We start from the raw sequence: 16,246 nt of genomic DNA on the forward strand, positions 1-16,246 counted from the left end.
TTTTATTTTGTAATGTTAATATAATGTTTGTTAGCGATCTTCGCTCGAAGGCTAAGTTAAACTTGCTAACTTTCTCTCATGAAGCTGTGCCGAACGAGTGCCGTGCTTGACCGTGAGCTGACCGGTCGGTTTCCATATCTTTATTCAGGCAATAAAAGTCCAGTCCTGAAGCTAAAAGAGTGTCGGTCCTTCTTCTAAAAACGCAACACAACACAGACAACAGTTACACTTGGAGTCGCCACCATCGCTAAAGGCCGACGCACACCTTTACGATTCGTGTACGATTTTGTCGGCCCGATGACTTCGCATGGGAATCGTAAAGGTGTGCGGTGGCAGCCGACAAACGATTTTGTCGTTCGTCGTTTCATCGGATCAAATCAAACATGTTTGATATTTCCGTACGGATTTTCCTTGTGCCGAATACAATCGTATGTGTGTGTGGTCTCTGTTCCAATGTCATAGCGCAGGATTATTTAAACAGCCAATGGGAATAGCGCACTTAGTCACGTTGGACGACATTGACACAAACATGCCGGAGTTCATGCTGGAGATTTCTGACAACACCAAGTGTCTCCCGCCTTCGTAACCAACTTTGTGACCACAACTTTCTCTTCTCCCTGTTCTTAATGGCACGATTGCGGCGTAATCGACGCAGTAGAATTATGATAAATAATGCAAGCCGGGGAAAATCGATCGCCATTTTCAGTTTGAAAGTCACATGATTTGTGGCTTCCTATTTCGGTCATGTGATAACATTCGGTCAAAAAAAAAAAAAATCGGAGGTTCGCAAGTGTGTGCAGTGGACGTGCGAGCGTGTCAAATACGGTCCGAATTGTTATGCCGATCACCCGACAAACGATGCAACGATGACATCGTAAAGGTGTGCGCCGGCCTTTAGCAGCGTGTCAAAGCCTTTACATTCGTGCAAAGTAACTGCATGCTGTGTGGTCAAATGTTTCAGCATGTTGGAGGTATTTGCCCCTTTGATGTGATCAAAGCTCTGCACGTGTTGCAACTGGCCCTAGTATTGTCCTTTTTGGTGAAATATAACCAAACTTTGGAGCGCTTCTGCCTCGACGCCATGTTGGAAACATTCTGAGCCAAAATACGAAGCGTGCACATGACGTCATCACGCAATGCGTCAGACGTTAGCAGAACCTATAAACGGGATCGTTAGGCAGGCTGATTAACGAGTCCACGAAATCGAACTACTGGGAGATTCCCATCCCTATCAGGAAATGCAAAATACTGTAGCACAGCCCACCGACTGTCCATCCTGCTCAGCATCAAGCTTACATCAGACAGGCGCCTTAAACATTAAAGGGACACTATGTAATTTCTTCCCCCATTTAGTGGTGCAATTTTATTTTGCAAAGTTGAATGAATTTGCTCTCTAGCGCCTCACGTTTTCAAATGTGCGCTGCAACTTCTTGAACTACGGCAAGCGGAATGTGTCAAGATTCAAGAAGCTATAGCTTCAGACTCAAGGTCCATACAAACAAAAAGAAATCAAGACACACAGTACAAAGGATTATATAACACACATACAACAACACTATGAATACAGATGACAGATAACATGTCAGATAACATAACATCTCCTTTGGTGTGCAAGCAATGCAATTAGTCATATTCCGGGAGTTACCGGAAGTGACGTCGACGCAGCGTTAGCATTAGCCTGCGTTAGCAATAGGAGCATTAGCAGCGGTAAATAAACTCCCGGTAAACTTACAAACTTTCTAATGCCTCGTTTTGTGAGTTAAGAGCCTATGTGTACTACGGCAGAAGTTTGGTAACAATCAATGCATTATTAGTGGGATCATTTACGAGATAAAATCTATTTAGCATTTTTTTTTTTTAAACTTTATTAGTAAATCAACAAAATAACAGTTTACAAATGTGAGCATAACGCCAAAAAGAAGATATCCAGATATCCATAGGAATAATAATAAAAAGAAGAAGATGATGCACTTACAAAAAGAAAGCTAATGAACACAAAGACATATGTGCCAAGGAATAAAATCTATTTAGCATTAGCGGCTGTAATAAGCCACTTGGCGGAAATGATGTCACAATGACGTCATTTCTGCTTGTAGGCCTGGTGGGGAAATCGCGATTCGAAGTGCTTTATGTCCCTCTCGGCACTTCGTCATTTTTCATAGACCGGAAGGACATGGCAGCCTCCATAGAGCTTACCCGCTCTATGTAGATACAGACAAGTTATTCTTCACTCAGGAGGATAAGTGAGATTTTTGACAGAGATCATTTTACACCAATGAGGACTAACTTATGAATGAATATGTTGATTTGAGCTAATAAATGACTTAATTTATTACATAGTGTCCCTTTAAAGATTTTGTGGGGGGGGGGGGGGGGGGGATTTCTTAAAATGTGTAAAAGGCTTGTTTCCGTCTGATTTTAAGTAAAGAGCGTTTCTACAGTCTGCCATAACGGACCTAACAACCTGTTTCTGTCCCTCTTCAAACAAAATGAAAATAAAAGTTAAACGCTTTAGTTCTGTTTGACCTAAAACTCCGGGCTCTGGTTGTACTGAGAGTCTTTTATTGAACAGAATGTGTCGAGGTTAGCTGCAACAGATTTTACATACCAACACCGAGTATACTGAGCTAAATTAGATCTTAGTTCAGAATCCAGAGGAGGGAAAACTTATCGGTCCATTACAGGAATGTGTGATAAAATATCAGGTTTTTTTCTACTTGTGCAAATGCAGAAAGGTTTGCCTTTCTGTGTAAATGTGTGTTACAACCAAGCTAAAGATGTCCATCCAGAATGTCTGTTTAAAAGCAGAAAATGCTTGTATTTCTTTCTTGGCCGTTCCTGTATTCTGTAAGCAAAATATCTCACATGCCTTTAGGGAAAATCCTCTGAATTCCTCATGTATGAAAATGAAAAAGCCTGATAAAAATGTGTGTGCAGAAAACCCATGTTGCTTTGAGACATTTACAGTCTCTGTTTGATTCTAAGAAGAATAAAAAAAAGAAACATGCCCTCTGTCGAGGTTATACGTCTTAATAACTCCAGAAATTTGTTTAAAAACATTTCTTTAAAAAACGAGAACAAAGAGACTGTGGAGTATCTGAGGTGGTGGTTTAAAGATTTCAAATAATTTATCCAGCATGTAACTTTCTGGTTTAACAGAGACAGAGTTTATGACGAGGGTTACAGAAATGTCAGCGCATGATAAAAGTATCACTGCAATAAAGAAATGTTATCTTATGATGGGTTATTCTCTACGTGCAGAAGAGAGAAATAAGATGAACCTCAGACGGTGGACGGCAGCACTTTTTCCTCTGGTGCTAGGCTAACTTAAGCGAGAAACTTTACCAGCTTTATGCTATTACAAAGAGTTGGGGGACGTGGCAGATGTCTAAGGTGAAAACAGATCCCCAAAAACAGCTGCAGCAGGAGATTAACTGTTTCTGACCTCCTCTGGAGGAGGACTACAGCCAATATCTCTACCAAAAACAACAGCTTCTGCTGCGTTTTCACTTCCCCACCCACAGTCTCTCTCCCTGTGTCTCCCTCCGTTTCTTAGTGTGAACGACTGCATCCTGTTTGTGAATGATGTCGACGTGCGGGAGGTGACACACAGCCAAGCCGTAGAGGCTCTTAAGGAGGCAGGTGCTATTGTCCGCCTCTACGTTCTTCGCCGAAAGCCGGCAGCAGAAAAAGTCACTGAAATCAAGCTAATCAAAGGGCCTAAAGGTATGTAGAAGTGTGTGCCGGTGTACAGCATCAATACTTTTTGTGTGGGCGTACTGGTGCCTTGTAACCAGCTAAGCTGTACCCTCTGGATTTAGCAAATCTGCTCCATATTAACCGGCAGCTCCTTTGCTCACTCTCAAGCTTCTCTCGTCTCTTCCGTTTCTCAGGATTAGGTTTCAGCATTGCTGGAGGGGTGGGAAACCAGCACATACCGGGAGATAACAGCATCTATGTCACCAAGATCATTGAAGGCGGGGCAGCTCATAAAGATGGGCGACTGCAGATCGGGGACAAGATCTTAGCGGTCGGTCACCAGAATATAAAAACCACTCGAATGCAGATAAAAGCGCCCACACGCACGCATGTCATTGACAGCCTCAGACTCTCACCTTTAAAGCACGAGGACACATTTTCACACATTAGCACCCTCACATATTGTGTCTCTATGCAGGGAAGCTGTATCAAGGGCCAAGATAATTACAGCTGTAATTTTCATGGTCTGAAATTACTTTCACGAACAGGTTAATACATGTGGAGGATGGATTAAATATTTAACTATAGTGCTGCCACAATAATTCCCAAGAGGCTTTACTGCCATCTGCTGGGCAACACCAGAACATCGCAGCAGCGACTTCAAAATGGTGCTTGATGTTCACTAAATGGTGTCTGATGCAAGGTTTTAGCTTTAAATGGACAATGGCAGGATCCCTTCGTATACAGCAAATCTGTTACAGATATATCAGTCACCATGGTGCACGACCATCTTACAAAACTCATAGCATGGTGTCAAATATGGTCGGAATCCCAGCCAGCTGGACCTGAGCTACATGTTACTCCACATCTGTCTCCCTGTGCACACTGTCCATCGTTTGGATACACAGTTTTAGTTACGGGGGGGATTTAGCACAAACCCCTTTCAGAGGTTCCAATCCAAATTAAAGTTCTAGTCTTATTTTTCAGTTTAGACAGTCGTTTTGATAGGAAACTCCTAGCTTAAAGGGATAGTTTGCCTCTTTTGACATGAAGCTGTATGACATCCCATTTTAGCAATATCTTTTATTAAATTTGACTTACCCCATGCTGCGTCCTGTGAGCCGAGTTCCAGCCCCGTTTTGGCGTTGACAAAGGTAGTCCGGCTAGTTGGCTGGAGTTTAAAAAAAAAAGCATTTTGCTTCTCAAAACAATATGTGTTCAAAAGAGTAATAAGCGATTGTGAGGTCTGACTTTTTCCTGGAGAACGATTTTGTGATGCAAATGTATTACTCTTTTGAACGCATATTGTTTTGAGAAGCAAAACGCTTTATTTTTGTGGCCCCAGCCAACTAGCAGGACTACCTTTGTCAACGCCAAAATGAGGCTGGAACTCGGCTCACAGGACGCAGCAGGGGGTAAGAAAATGTTCATAAATGATATTGCTAATATGGGATATCATACAACTTCATGTCAAAAGAGGCGAACTATTCAATTCTACCTGGGGTAATAATTAGTGATTAATGATTATTTAGACCTGTTCTTTTACAGCTAAACACAGATTTAGGTTTGGCAATTTGTGTTACCATTCTGGGTAAAGGGAAAAAGTCCAATACAGTTACAACGTGCGTGTATGACTCCCTGTTTACAAACTAAAATAAATACAATTTCACTTCTACTTTCTGCTTTTAACACTGGAAATTCAGAGCTGAAGTTTTGAGATGGTTTCATATCACACTGCGCCACACTCAGTTTGTGATCCTGTCCTGTTTATGTTTCCCTGCTTGCCGTGAACCATCAGGTGAACAATGTATGTTTGGAGGATGTGATGCATGAGGATGCGGTGGGGGCACTGAAGAACACGGCCGAGGTGGTGTACCTCAGGGTGGCCAAACCCAACAACCTGTTTCTGACCAACTCCTACAACCCTCCAGACCTCACCAGCAGTAAGCCTCTCTCTCTTGTTTCGTTTTTTAGGTTATAAAGCCAAAGGTCTGACCCCAGAATAAAGTAATACTCATATTAAAACCTTATTTAACTTTGGACTATATAGTCAAAGATAGAGGGAAATCCACTTAAGGTTAGTGTGGGATCGCGATGGGAATTGTTAAGAATTTTAGCATTTCCGTTTCCATTATCGATATCGCTTATCGATTCGGTTGTCTTATCGATTCTCATCCAGTTATATGTAGTACAAATGGCTTTGGTTGCATTAACACTTTAATTTCAAGTATGCAAAAACATTTTATCTATTTTTGTAATTTTACTTTTACCTGCCTCGATGAAAGGGGCAGCTACAGGTATGCTGAGCCTGCCTCTGAGCCTGAATCACTCTTGCAGTCCTCGTCAAATGTTAATATCAGATGGAAATTATTCATACAGTATGTCGCTAACATTATTACAATCAACAGGACCTGGAAGTTTTACGTTACAGGGCTCTCAAGTTTTGAATCCAGGCAAGAGTGATATATGCCCCCTCCGCGTTGGGCGGCTCGCAGGAATGGGGGTCTGTCATTAATAATATTATTATTAGTGTTAGCTCGATTCTTTCATTGGAAGCTCAACAACAAGCCGGAGTAATCTCAAGTTAAATGAAGTGTTTATTGGTAGTCACACGTGAAGCATATCAGCGCTGGGCTCAGTGGAACAGAGCTCCCGCAGGAATTCCGTCAGACCGAGCCTCAATTTCCGGGTATATTTTGTATTTATATGCCTCATTATTTCACATAGCTTGGACTCACACTCGACCGAGTATGATTGGACATGAGTAGGTTCAACATGCTTCTTCATATTCTCTGGATAAGCCAAACAATGTGTGTGTGTGTGTGAATCTTGCACCTGCTTTCCCAGGCTAATTGTTTTGTCTCACTATGCCTGGATCATTTAAGGTCATATATCGTATGCATCGTGGAAAAGTACAGAGACTATTTAATATGCACTTATGTCTAAGAACAAAGCCAATTTTAACAATCAGTGTTATTAATAACTGCTGTGCTCAGACTCATGAGATGTGCTTGTTTCCTACCGTTTCCATAGCGATAGCGGCGCGCCAGAGAAATTTATATTATAATATTCTTTCAGCATGAGAAATACAACGTGTAGCGGGAGCGCGTGACAAAAGACCGAAAAGTGTGACTGTCACGCTCAATGCGTGACAATTCAGAGCGCTATTACAATCAACAGGACCTGGAAGTTTTACGTTACCTGGGACTTTTGAGACGCTGTGCCACGAGCTCCTCTGCGAGTCGCCGCCATTAGCAGCGCGTCAAAGACTTTACATTCATGCAAAGTAACTGCATGCTGTGTGGTCAAATGTTTCAGCATGTTGGAGGTATTTCCTCCCTTTGATGTGATCAAAGCACGTGTTGCAACTGGCCCTAATATTGTCCTTTTTTGGTGAAATATAACCAAACTTTGGAGCACTTCTGCCTCGGCGCCTTGTTGGAAACATTCTGAGCGTGCGCATGACGTCAACGCGCAAATCAGACGTTAGCAGAACCTACAAACGGGATCGTTAGGCAAGCTGATTAACGAGTCCACGGAATCGAACTACTGGGAGATTCCCATCCCTATCAGGAAATGCAAAATACTGTAGCACAGCCCACCGACTGTCCATCCTGCTCAGCATCAAGCTTACATCAGACAGGCGCCTTAAACATTAAAGATTTTGTGGGGGGGGGTTCTTAAAATGTGTAAAAGGCTTGTTTCCGTCTGATTTTAAGTAAAGAGCGTTTCTACAGTCTGCCGTAACGGACCTAACAACCTGTTTCTGTCCCTCTTATAAACCTATAAAGAGGGACCTATAAACCTATAAACTGGATCGTTAGGCAGGGGCCGAACTACTGGGAGCCGGTTCTCAATCCCCATCCCGAGTGTGGGAGCACTGTGAAAACCAAGGGCTAAATAGTACAGGTTCAGGATTGTCATTTCCATTTCCTTTGACCAGAGGCACGCACCTTGTCAACAGGCAAGGCAGGCAACTGCTTGGAGCCCCGAGCCACTAGGGGGCCCCCGAGAGCTGAGGTGCATTCAGTCAAAGATTGTCTAGTTACTTTATAAACTGTCTCAAACAGTGGCGAACGTTCGTGGTGAACATGTTTTCTTTGAACGGTTAAATTTAAATGATTTAGTCAAAGATTGTCTAGTTAACATGCCGTTCTATAATTCCATAATTGCATTGTTGACTTCGTCAAACTCACGTCAAGTTCCACCGTAGGCTATGTTCATGGAGAACTAGCCCCTCAGAGTGTTTGCGATTGTTGGCAACGTTCGCCAGAAATTCAAGGCTAGTGGAAAATAAAAAACATACTTATGAAATCGATATCATGAACAGCTTTTCTTGTCACAAAGAATCTTTAAATGAACACAATTATTATTGGATGGCCAGCTACACCCGGTAGATAAATAGCAACAGGCGAATATCAAGTGCCAACGTAGACAACGTAGTCTTTTTTAGTTATTTATTTATTCTTTACATGTATATTTTAAAAATAACAATGTTTTTCATGTTTGGAACATGTTTGGAATAAAAAGAGGTTTTATTTCATACATTTTTCGTCGGTGTTAGATGTTTTGGTGACGAACACTGGTCGGTAGGACCCCCTAGGATTTTTTTCCTTGGGGCCCCCACAGACTCTAGAATCGCCACTGCCTTTGACCTGAATCTGCCTCTTGATGAATATCTGCCCACGGTTGAAAAAGGGGGGTATGACCCTCTTTTTGCAGTTGGCTTCCATTAGATACTCATAGAGCCTTCATTATACCAAACAGCACGAGTGCATTTATTTAAAACAAAAGCAACAAGACTATAAATATGGTCAATAGTCAATAGTATGGCTTGTTTCCGTACAGTATGTTACACCTCTTTTGGTTTCTTGTTCATTTTTCCAGCATATTCCCACATGGACACTGAACTCAGCCACCCTAACTACCTTGGATCAGATTATCCACAAGCCCTCACTCCCACCTCACCAAGTCGGTTTTCCCCTGTTCTGCACGGCATGATGGGAGATGATGACATCCCCAGGTTTGTTAGCAACGATCCTTGACTTGACATTTTTCCTCAATAATGACTTTTTATTAGCTGTACTAGCAGCTTTATCAGTAACGGCAGAAGTTGTAGAGTTAGTGGTATAAATGTCAGTTTTACTTTGTTTTTCAATTTGCATTATTGGTGACAATGACTCAACTTTTTAGGGAGCCTCGTCGGGTATTGATCCACCGAGGATCCACGGGTCTGGGATTCAACATTGTTGGAGGAGAAGATGGAGAGGGAATATTTATCTCCTTCATCCTGGCAGGAGGACCAGCTGACCTTAGCGGGGAGCTTCACAAGGGTGACCAGATCCTCAGTGTAATGACACTTTCCTCATCATAAATGTGGCACGCAGAAACACGCACATGTATTTCAGTTTGGCAGTTTATGATTTTTCAGATGTGGTTATAGACATACCTGCTGTGTGTGTGTGTGTGTGTGTGTGTGTGTGAATCAGGTAAACGGCGTGGATCTACGTATGGCCACACACGAACAGGCTGCTGCAGCACTGAAGAACGCTGGCCAGACTGTAACCATCATTGCTCAGTATAGACCCGATGGTAAAAACCCCAACTATCGCACAAGTTCTCACATGTATTAAACATTTGAGAGATTATACAGATTTACAGCAGGTTTTCTAGCAATGTTTTCAAATTTTCCTCTAAGATTATTTTTCATAGTTTCATTAGAGGAATAGCATCCAGTGCAGAGATTAGTCTAATTTTGGTTTATTCCCTCTGACACTGTTATTCCCAAACACATTACAGCAATATAAGGTGGATATTAAGGTTATCTGGGCAGTGTTGGAAACCTACAGCTGCAGTCAGTCTTCCATAGTTTAACCACTGACTCAAGATTCATTTTTCTTGTTTTTAATGAAGGCAGATATGCTTTTAAGTCGGAAGAAACAGTACTGATCTCATATCATAAATGATGATGAAGAATTGGAATTAGTAGAGAGAAAAATTTGTCTGTTTTCATCGCAAAGTTTCATGTGTGACTCTGTGAGCCAGTAGGTCTTCACACATTTGTCTTTTCTCTGCTCCAGAGTACAGTCGTTTTGAGGCCAAAATCCACGACTTGAGGGAACAGCTGATGAACAGCAGCATGGGCTCTGGGACTACAACGCTACGGAGTAACCCAAAGAGAGGCTTCTACATCAGGTCTGACACTACAAGTCGTTTCTTTCTTTTTTTTCATTTTTGAATGAGATCAACAAAGCAAAAGTGCTTCGCTTTTCAAGAACAATGTGTGTTTATGCTTCTTTTCTTTTTATTAAATTAGACTTTTGATGAAAGGTTTTTAACAATTATGTTTCACATGCACACTTGCATATAAAAGCCAGCATGTCACCATTATATAGTCATGATTTTTGGCACAGCCTGCCATCTACTGCGGCACCATTAGGGGGCAACCGTGGTTTGGTGGTTTGTCCACAGTGGAGTTTTAATATGAGAAAAAATACATTAAGTGTACACATATGTGAACCAAGAGAGAAAAGAGTAAAAAGACACAGCAGTGTATGGAAGAAAATTACAAAATAAATACATATAAATATCTGACTGGAAATGCCAACTGATATCCAGTCCCAAAATAGCTGAGGACATCTCGTACAGACCTACCAAAATGTACTCAGTGTGGCTTTAGGTGTATTTATCTGCAGTTAATGTCATTCAATACCCGCATTAGTTTTACTGTCAAAACTAGAAAACAACATTGCAGTTGATTACTGTGTTTTACACTAAATACATTAGTGTCCACTGTATGTAATCACTGAGAACTGGAATACAGTTCATATATAAAATCACAACTCAGCACATTTTCAGCACCCTGAACAGCTCCTTCCGCGCCATCACATCGACTTCAGAACAAAGTCATTACACCAACAAACCTGCTGCCAGCTACACTTTGATGGGAAGTTACCAGCTTAGGTTTATCTATAGAAAAAGAATAAGCCTTGAGCAGTGGAAACTGCCTTCATCTGTTCAATGAGCTAAACGTATGACACTGAACAGAATAACATGGGTCTTACCGTTAGATGAGTGTCTTCACTGATTTCATACATAAACTGATGATCCACTCTTCACCAGGTCACCATGTGTGATCAAAGTCCATATAAAGGCCATTTATAGCCCATTTATAGCCCTTATAGTTGTCTGTGAATACATTCTGCGGGAGGGCGTTTGATGTTTGTCCAAATTGAACGATCGGCTTAGTAAAATGCCGACACGGCTACTCTCAGTGTGTCAAAATGTGAGGAAACAGTCAGTTGCCCTGTTGTTGTAGTTTCCCTCAGCAATTCCAGCCATTTTTATCACCTGCTGCTGCGTTTGTCAAGTTTTTTCTTTGGCTCAGAACTCTGTCGAGATTCTTTGTTGACAGTGTCAGTTGTTGAAGTAGAATTAATAGGTTTACATTACATAACGAGCATTTGGCGCTGAAACCACAAACAAATTTGCTGAACAGAAGTTCCAGAAGCAAACGGTGACACTTTCAATAAATAATTCATCAGATTTTACAACAGTGTGAGAAGTATGCGAAGCCCACAGCCCGTGATTTGGAAACCAGGAGCTGGCAAACATCATTTTATAACGAGCAAACTAAACTCTCTGAGTCTTCTTTTTTCCTCCGCTGATTAACTGCAGTGTGGCACAGAAGCTCTGAGCTCTACGAGTGGCTGTAACCAATATTTCAACCCTGTTTGTTGTCTTATTTTAGGAGGATAATTGTTTCTTTAACATTTATGAACAACACTAAATAATGAAATGTCATCATTTACACAGATATTTACCTAAACTATACTTTTTTGTATATAAAATTTGATAAAAAAATGCGCTCAATTTGAAGAGCATTAATAGCAGCCACAATATATTGTTTTTTTAACCAGTGTGGAAAAAAGGAAATCTCCGTATGAATCTTCTCAAAGCAAGACTTAAAACATTTTGGAGTAAGTCAGTTGGATAAACGTTAAAATGTCTGTTTATTAAAGGACTCTCATTCAACTCTTCCATCACTCAGGGCTCTCTTTGACTACGACAAGACCGAAGACTGTGGCTTCCTCAGCCAGGCCCTCGGCTTTAAGTTCGGGGACGTGCTGCATGTGTTGGACTGTGGGGATGAAGAGTGGTGGCAGGCCCGTAAAGTCAGCCCGCAGAATGAGGCGGAAGAGGTTGGCTTTATCCCCAGCAAACACAGGTCAGACACCGCTTATGTGTGTAAGGGAGGGACTGAGCTTATGTTGTATTTCTGTGGCTTTAATGAACATAATTAAACTGATTAAACAAGAAAACTATGTGTTTATGATGGGAAACCTTTGCAGCATGTTAATTATTTTAGGTTGCATCTGTAAATGTAACTTTTTTTTTGTAATTTCATGTCATCTGCGCAGGGTGGAAAGAAAAGAGTGGTCTCGTGGTAACACCAAAGAGAGGGTATGTTCATTCGCTGAAACTGTTTAAATAAGGCTGCTACTCTGAAAGCGTTTTCCAACTGTGTTCTTTTCTGATCTGTTTCAGGACCACGGTCGAGACAGCTTGAGCACTCAAGGTGATAAGTGTGAACACGACACTAGAATCCACCACATACTGACTTAAAGTGATTACTGTGTTGACCCTGAGGTACAAAATACACGATGAAACACAACAATAAAACCACAAACACAACATCTTTTTCACAAAATACTGAGAAAACAACAACCTAACAGAAAGGGCACAATTTAAAAATACTCTTTTTTTTTACTATTTGCACACTCAAAGCACATAAAGTATATTGTTTTATTAACATAATGTGCTTCTATGAATAAAAAAGACAGTCACACAGTTTTGTATCTAAGACTAGATTAAAGCATCACTGATATTTTCCTCCAGAGTGTAACTAAAATCATCTTTGACTCGTCACTTATTCATTAAAACCCTAACACTAAACCCAGCACTCAGTTCAGACTCACGTGCAGACACAAACCTGAATCTCATGCTGAAATGTGAAAAGACGTGTGGCTGAATGCTTCTGTGTTCTGTCACCAGGGAGAGATAAAATCTCACACAGTTATGAGATAGTTACACAAGTGGAAGGTAAGAACACACAAAACCATGTCTGAGGACCAAAATTCAACCCAGTTTTTTTCCTGATTCTCTGTTGTGATTGACCCCGCTCTCTTTCTTCTCACTTTAAGTACATTACGCGAGACCCATCATCATCCTGGGTCCCGTGAAGGACAGGATAAATGATGACCTGTTGTCTGAGTTCCCTGATAAGTTTGGATCTTGTGTCCCTCGTGAGTAATTAAGTTGTCACTCATTGAGACTGATCTGTTCTCTGGTTTTAGGTTGATGTAACTGCTGCCACCTGCAGCAATTTTAGGGCGACGTATACGCGGAAGTAATTGCTTTAAGATTCACAACGGCATGAGCACTGTTTTTATTGTTTTTTTTCCCTCGTTTGACAGACACCACGCGGCCCAAGAGGGAGTACGAGGTGGATGGGCGAGACTATCATTTTGTGTCGTCAAGGGAACAGATGGAGAAGGACATCCAGAGCCATCGATTCATCGAGGCGGGCCAGTACAACAGTCACTTGTACGGCACCAGTGTCCAGAGTGTCCGCGAGGTGGCTGAGCAAGTGCGTAGCAACATCCTCCGTTAGAAAATAATAAAATTGCTTTCGCATCCACCATAAAAATTGGAAAAGTTACCCGCTATCTTGAATTACTGCCTTCAGCTGTTCATCCATTATACAGTAAGATCAGACCCATGGATATAATTAAAGAATGTTGTGTTAGTAGTGATCCTAAATTCTTGAAGTGTGTTAACAACGTTTCATAATATGATTTACAAATAGCCAATGTTGTCTTTAACGCTTCAGCAAACTATTAAAAAGATGCAACCTCTCGTGACTTGTTGCCTAATAAACTTGCAGGTTTATTTCTCACTGAAATAACTTTTTTTTTTTTTTATGTATTAACTGTGATCATTTCTGTCTTTGCATGTGTGTTCGAGCAGCAGGGGAAACACTGCATCCTGGATGTGTCGGCCAATGCTGTGCGCAGACTACAAGCAGCCCAGCTTCATCCTATAGCCATCTTCGTCCGTCCCAAGTCACTAGAGAATGTTCTGTATGTACCGAAATATCTTTAATGACAAATGTTTGATTATCAGACAATGAGTTTCTCTATATCAGGAAAAGAGGTGTTTTAATGAGTATTTTGTGGGTGACATTACAGAGAAATTAACACTCGCCTGACAGAGGAGCAGGCCAGGAAAGGAATGGACCGAGCCCTAAAACTAGAGCAAGACTTCCTGGAGTGTTTCTCAGGTAAAAGCACAGAGAACTCATGTGGCTACAGAGTCTAAATCAGGGTACTGAATTGGTGCAGTGCTGCTTGAAAGTTTTTATATTCTTTAGAGTATTCTATATTTCTAAATAAATTACATGAACAAAATGGTGGCTTTACACACAAGTCTCTAAAAGACTCTGAATGCATCGAGAACTAAATTAGATGTCCATCAATGCTCGATACCCATATATACCTATAGATACCAATCTATACCTATATATACCCATACATACCCATACATACCCATATATATCTATATATACCCATATATACCTTTATATACATATACATACCCATATATACCTCTATATACCTATCTAACCCATATATATCTATAGATACCCATATGCACCTTTATATACCTATACATACTCATATATACCAATATATACCCATATGTACCCATATAGATCTATATATATACCCATATATACCCATATATACCTAAACATACCCATATATACCCATATATACCTATATATACCCATATATACCCATACATACCCAATCATACCTATATATAACCATACATACCCAATCATACCCATATATACCCAAATATACCTATATATACCCATACATACCCATATATACCTATACATACCCATATATACCTATACATACCCATATATACCCATATATACCCATATATACCTATATATACCTATACATACCCATATATACCCATATATACCCAATCATACCCATATATACCCATATATACCCATATATACCTATATATACCTATACATACCCATATATACCCATATATACCCATATATACCCATATATACCCAATCATACCTATATATACCCATACATACCCATATATACCTATACATACCCATATATACCTATACATACCCATATATACCCATATATACCCATATATACCCATACATACCCATATATACCTATACATACCCATATATACCTATACATACCCATATATACCCATATATACCCATATATACCCATATATACCTATATATACCCATATATACCCAATCATACCTATATATACCCATATATACTCATATATACCTAGTCCATTATACATTCCAGACAGGTTGTCATCTGCAGGGCTTACACACAGAGAAAAAGACAGCTATGCATGCTCACTCGTAGGTGGTGGTTCTACACAATTCCTTTAGAATCACTAATTAACCTTCCATACATGTCTTTAAACTGTGGGAGGAAATCCATGCTGAGAGACATGCAACAACCCGTACGGTTCAACTGCATGTGCTGCTCTTTCTAATTAAACAAAACAGTAACTGTTGATCAGTTGTGCACACCAGCTTGGGGGGATTTTTAAGCCCATTCCTCAAAAAGAAAAACGGCTTCAACTTTCAGATGTTGGTGGGTTTCCTCAGATTAATTTCTATATTAAAGTCACTCCACAGAATTTCCAGTAGACCAAGTTCAGGGATTTGACTTGAACAAAGTTCATGTTTCTATAGCATTCAGCTATAGAACAAATTACTGAGGGTATTTGTTTTATTGCCTGACCCACTTCTCATGAGTCACAGTTCAAATATACCCTGACATTTTCCTTTTAAACTCCCTGATATGAGTCAGAATAAATCCTGCCAGCAGTGATGGCAAACCATCCTGCAGCTAAACAGGCTTTAATTATTTTTGACGTGTTGGAAAGAGAAGGTGCTTATGGTGAAATGCAGTGTTTATTTCTTCAAATATTACACGTTAGAGATATTTTAGAGAGCAGCGTTGTTGTTACATCACCTGCGATACTTTCTCTACTATCATATATGGAATACTGGATCATCTACTTTCAGGACTTGTGTTAAAATCTCATGTTTTTGAAAATGCCGATGCAGCAGTATAGACAGTCGTAAACAGTTTACAAGCACCGCTGTGTCTGCACGGTACACAGGGATTTATATTTTAATTATAGCCGCACAAGTTGGCAAACACAAGCTCACGCTCCCTTCGAAATGGAACTTCGACTGTGTATAGTCACGTGAAAAAGACATCCCATCCTCTTGATTTAAAGGTTTTACAGGTAAATACAATCTCTTTATTTATTCAACAAAATTTAAGCCAATGTGCGGAATTACTTGTGGAATTGCGAGAATTAGTAGCAGCCAGGTGCTGTTGATTAGAATAAGGTGAAATAACTGATCATCAGCAAGTATGAGTGTAGTGGAGCAAGAGTGGAG

General features: G+C 40.5%; 1 protein-coding gene across 3 annotated transcripts in view; it reads left to right on the forward strand.

Annotated features, from left to right (window-relative positions):
- The window catches only part of dlg4a (discs, large homolog 4a (Drosophila)), an 83,719-nt gene that overhangs the window by 62,461 nt on the left and 5,012 nt on the right, over positions 1-16,246 (forward strand). For all 3 annotated transcript variants that reach the window (XM_075487763.1, XM_075487762.1, XM_075487761.1), the window contains exons 7-21: positions 3,557-3,726; positions 3,894-4,030; positions 5,498-5,642; positions 8,587-8,722; positions 8,893-9,049; positions 9,189-9,291; positions 9,780-9,894; positions 11,750-11,926; positions 12,120-12,162; positions 12,247-12,277; positions 12,754-12,801; positions 12,903-13,004; positions 13,176-13,348; positions 13,729-13,841; positions 13,950-14,041. In XM_075487763.1, the coding sequence (XP_075343878.1) occupies positions 3,557-3,726; positions 3,894-4,030; positions 5,498-5,642; positions 8,587-8,722; positions 8,893-9,049; positions 9,189-9,291; positions 9,780-9,894; positions 11,750-11,926; positions 12,120-12,162; positions 12,247-12,277; positions 12,754-12,801; positions 12,903-13,004; positions 13,176-13,348; positions 13,729-13,841; positions 13,950-14,041 (1,742 nt within the window). The remainder of the gene's footprint in view (positions 1-3,556; positions 3,727-3,893; positions 4,031-5,497; positions 5,643-8,586; positions 8,723-8,892; positions 9,050-9,188; positions 9,292-9,779; positions 9,895-11,749; positions 11,927-12,119; positions 12,163-12,246; positions 12,278-12,753; positions 12,802-12,902; positions 13,005-13,175; positions 13,349-13,728; positions 13,842-13,949; positions 14,042-16,246) is intronic.

Source organism: Odontesthes bonariensis, chromosome 16, assembly GCF_027942865.1.
Source record: "Odontesthes bonariensis isolate fOdoBon6 chromosome 16, fOdoBon6.hap1, whole genome shotgun sequence".
NCBI lineage: Eukaryota > Metazoa > Chordata > Actinopteri > Atheriniformes > Atherinopsidae > Odontesthes > Odontesthes bonariensis.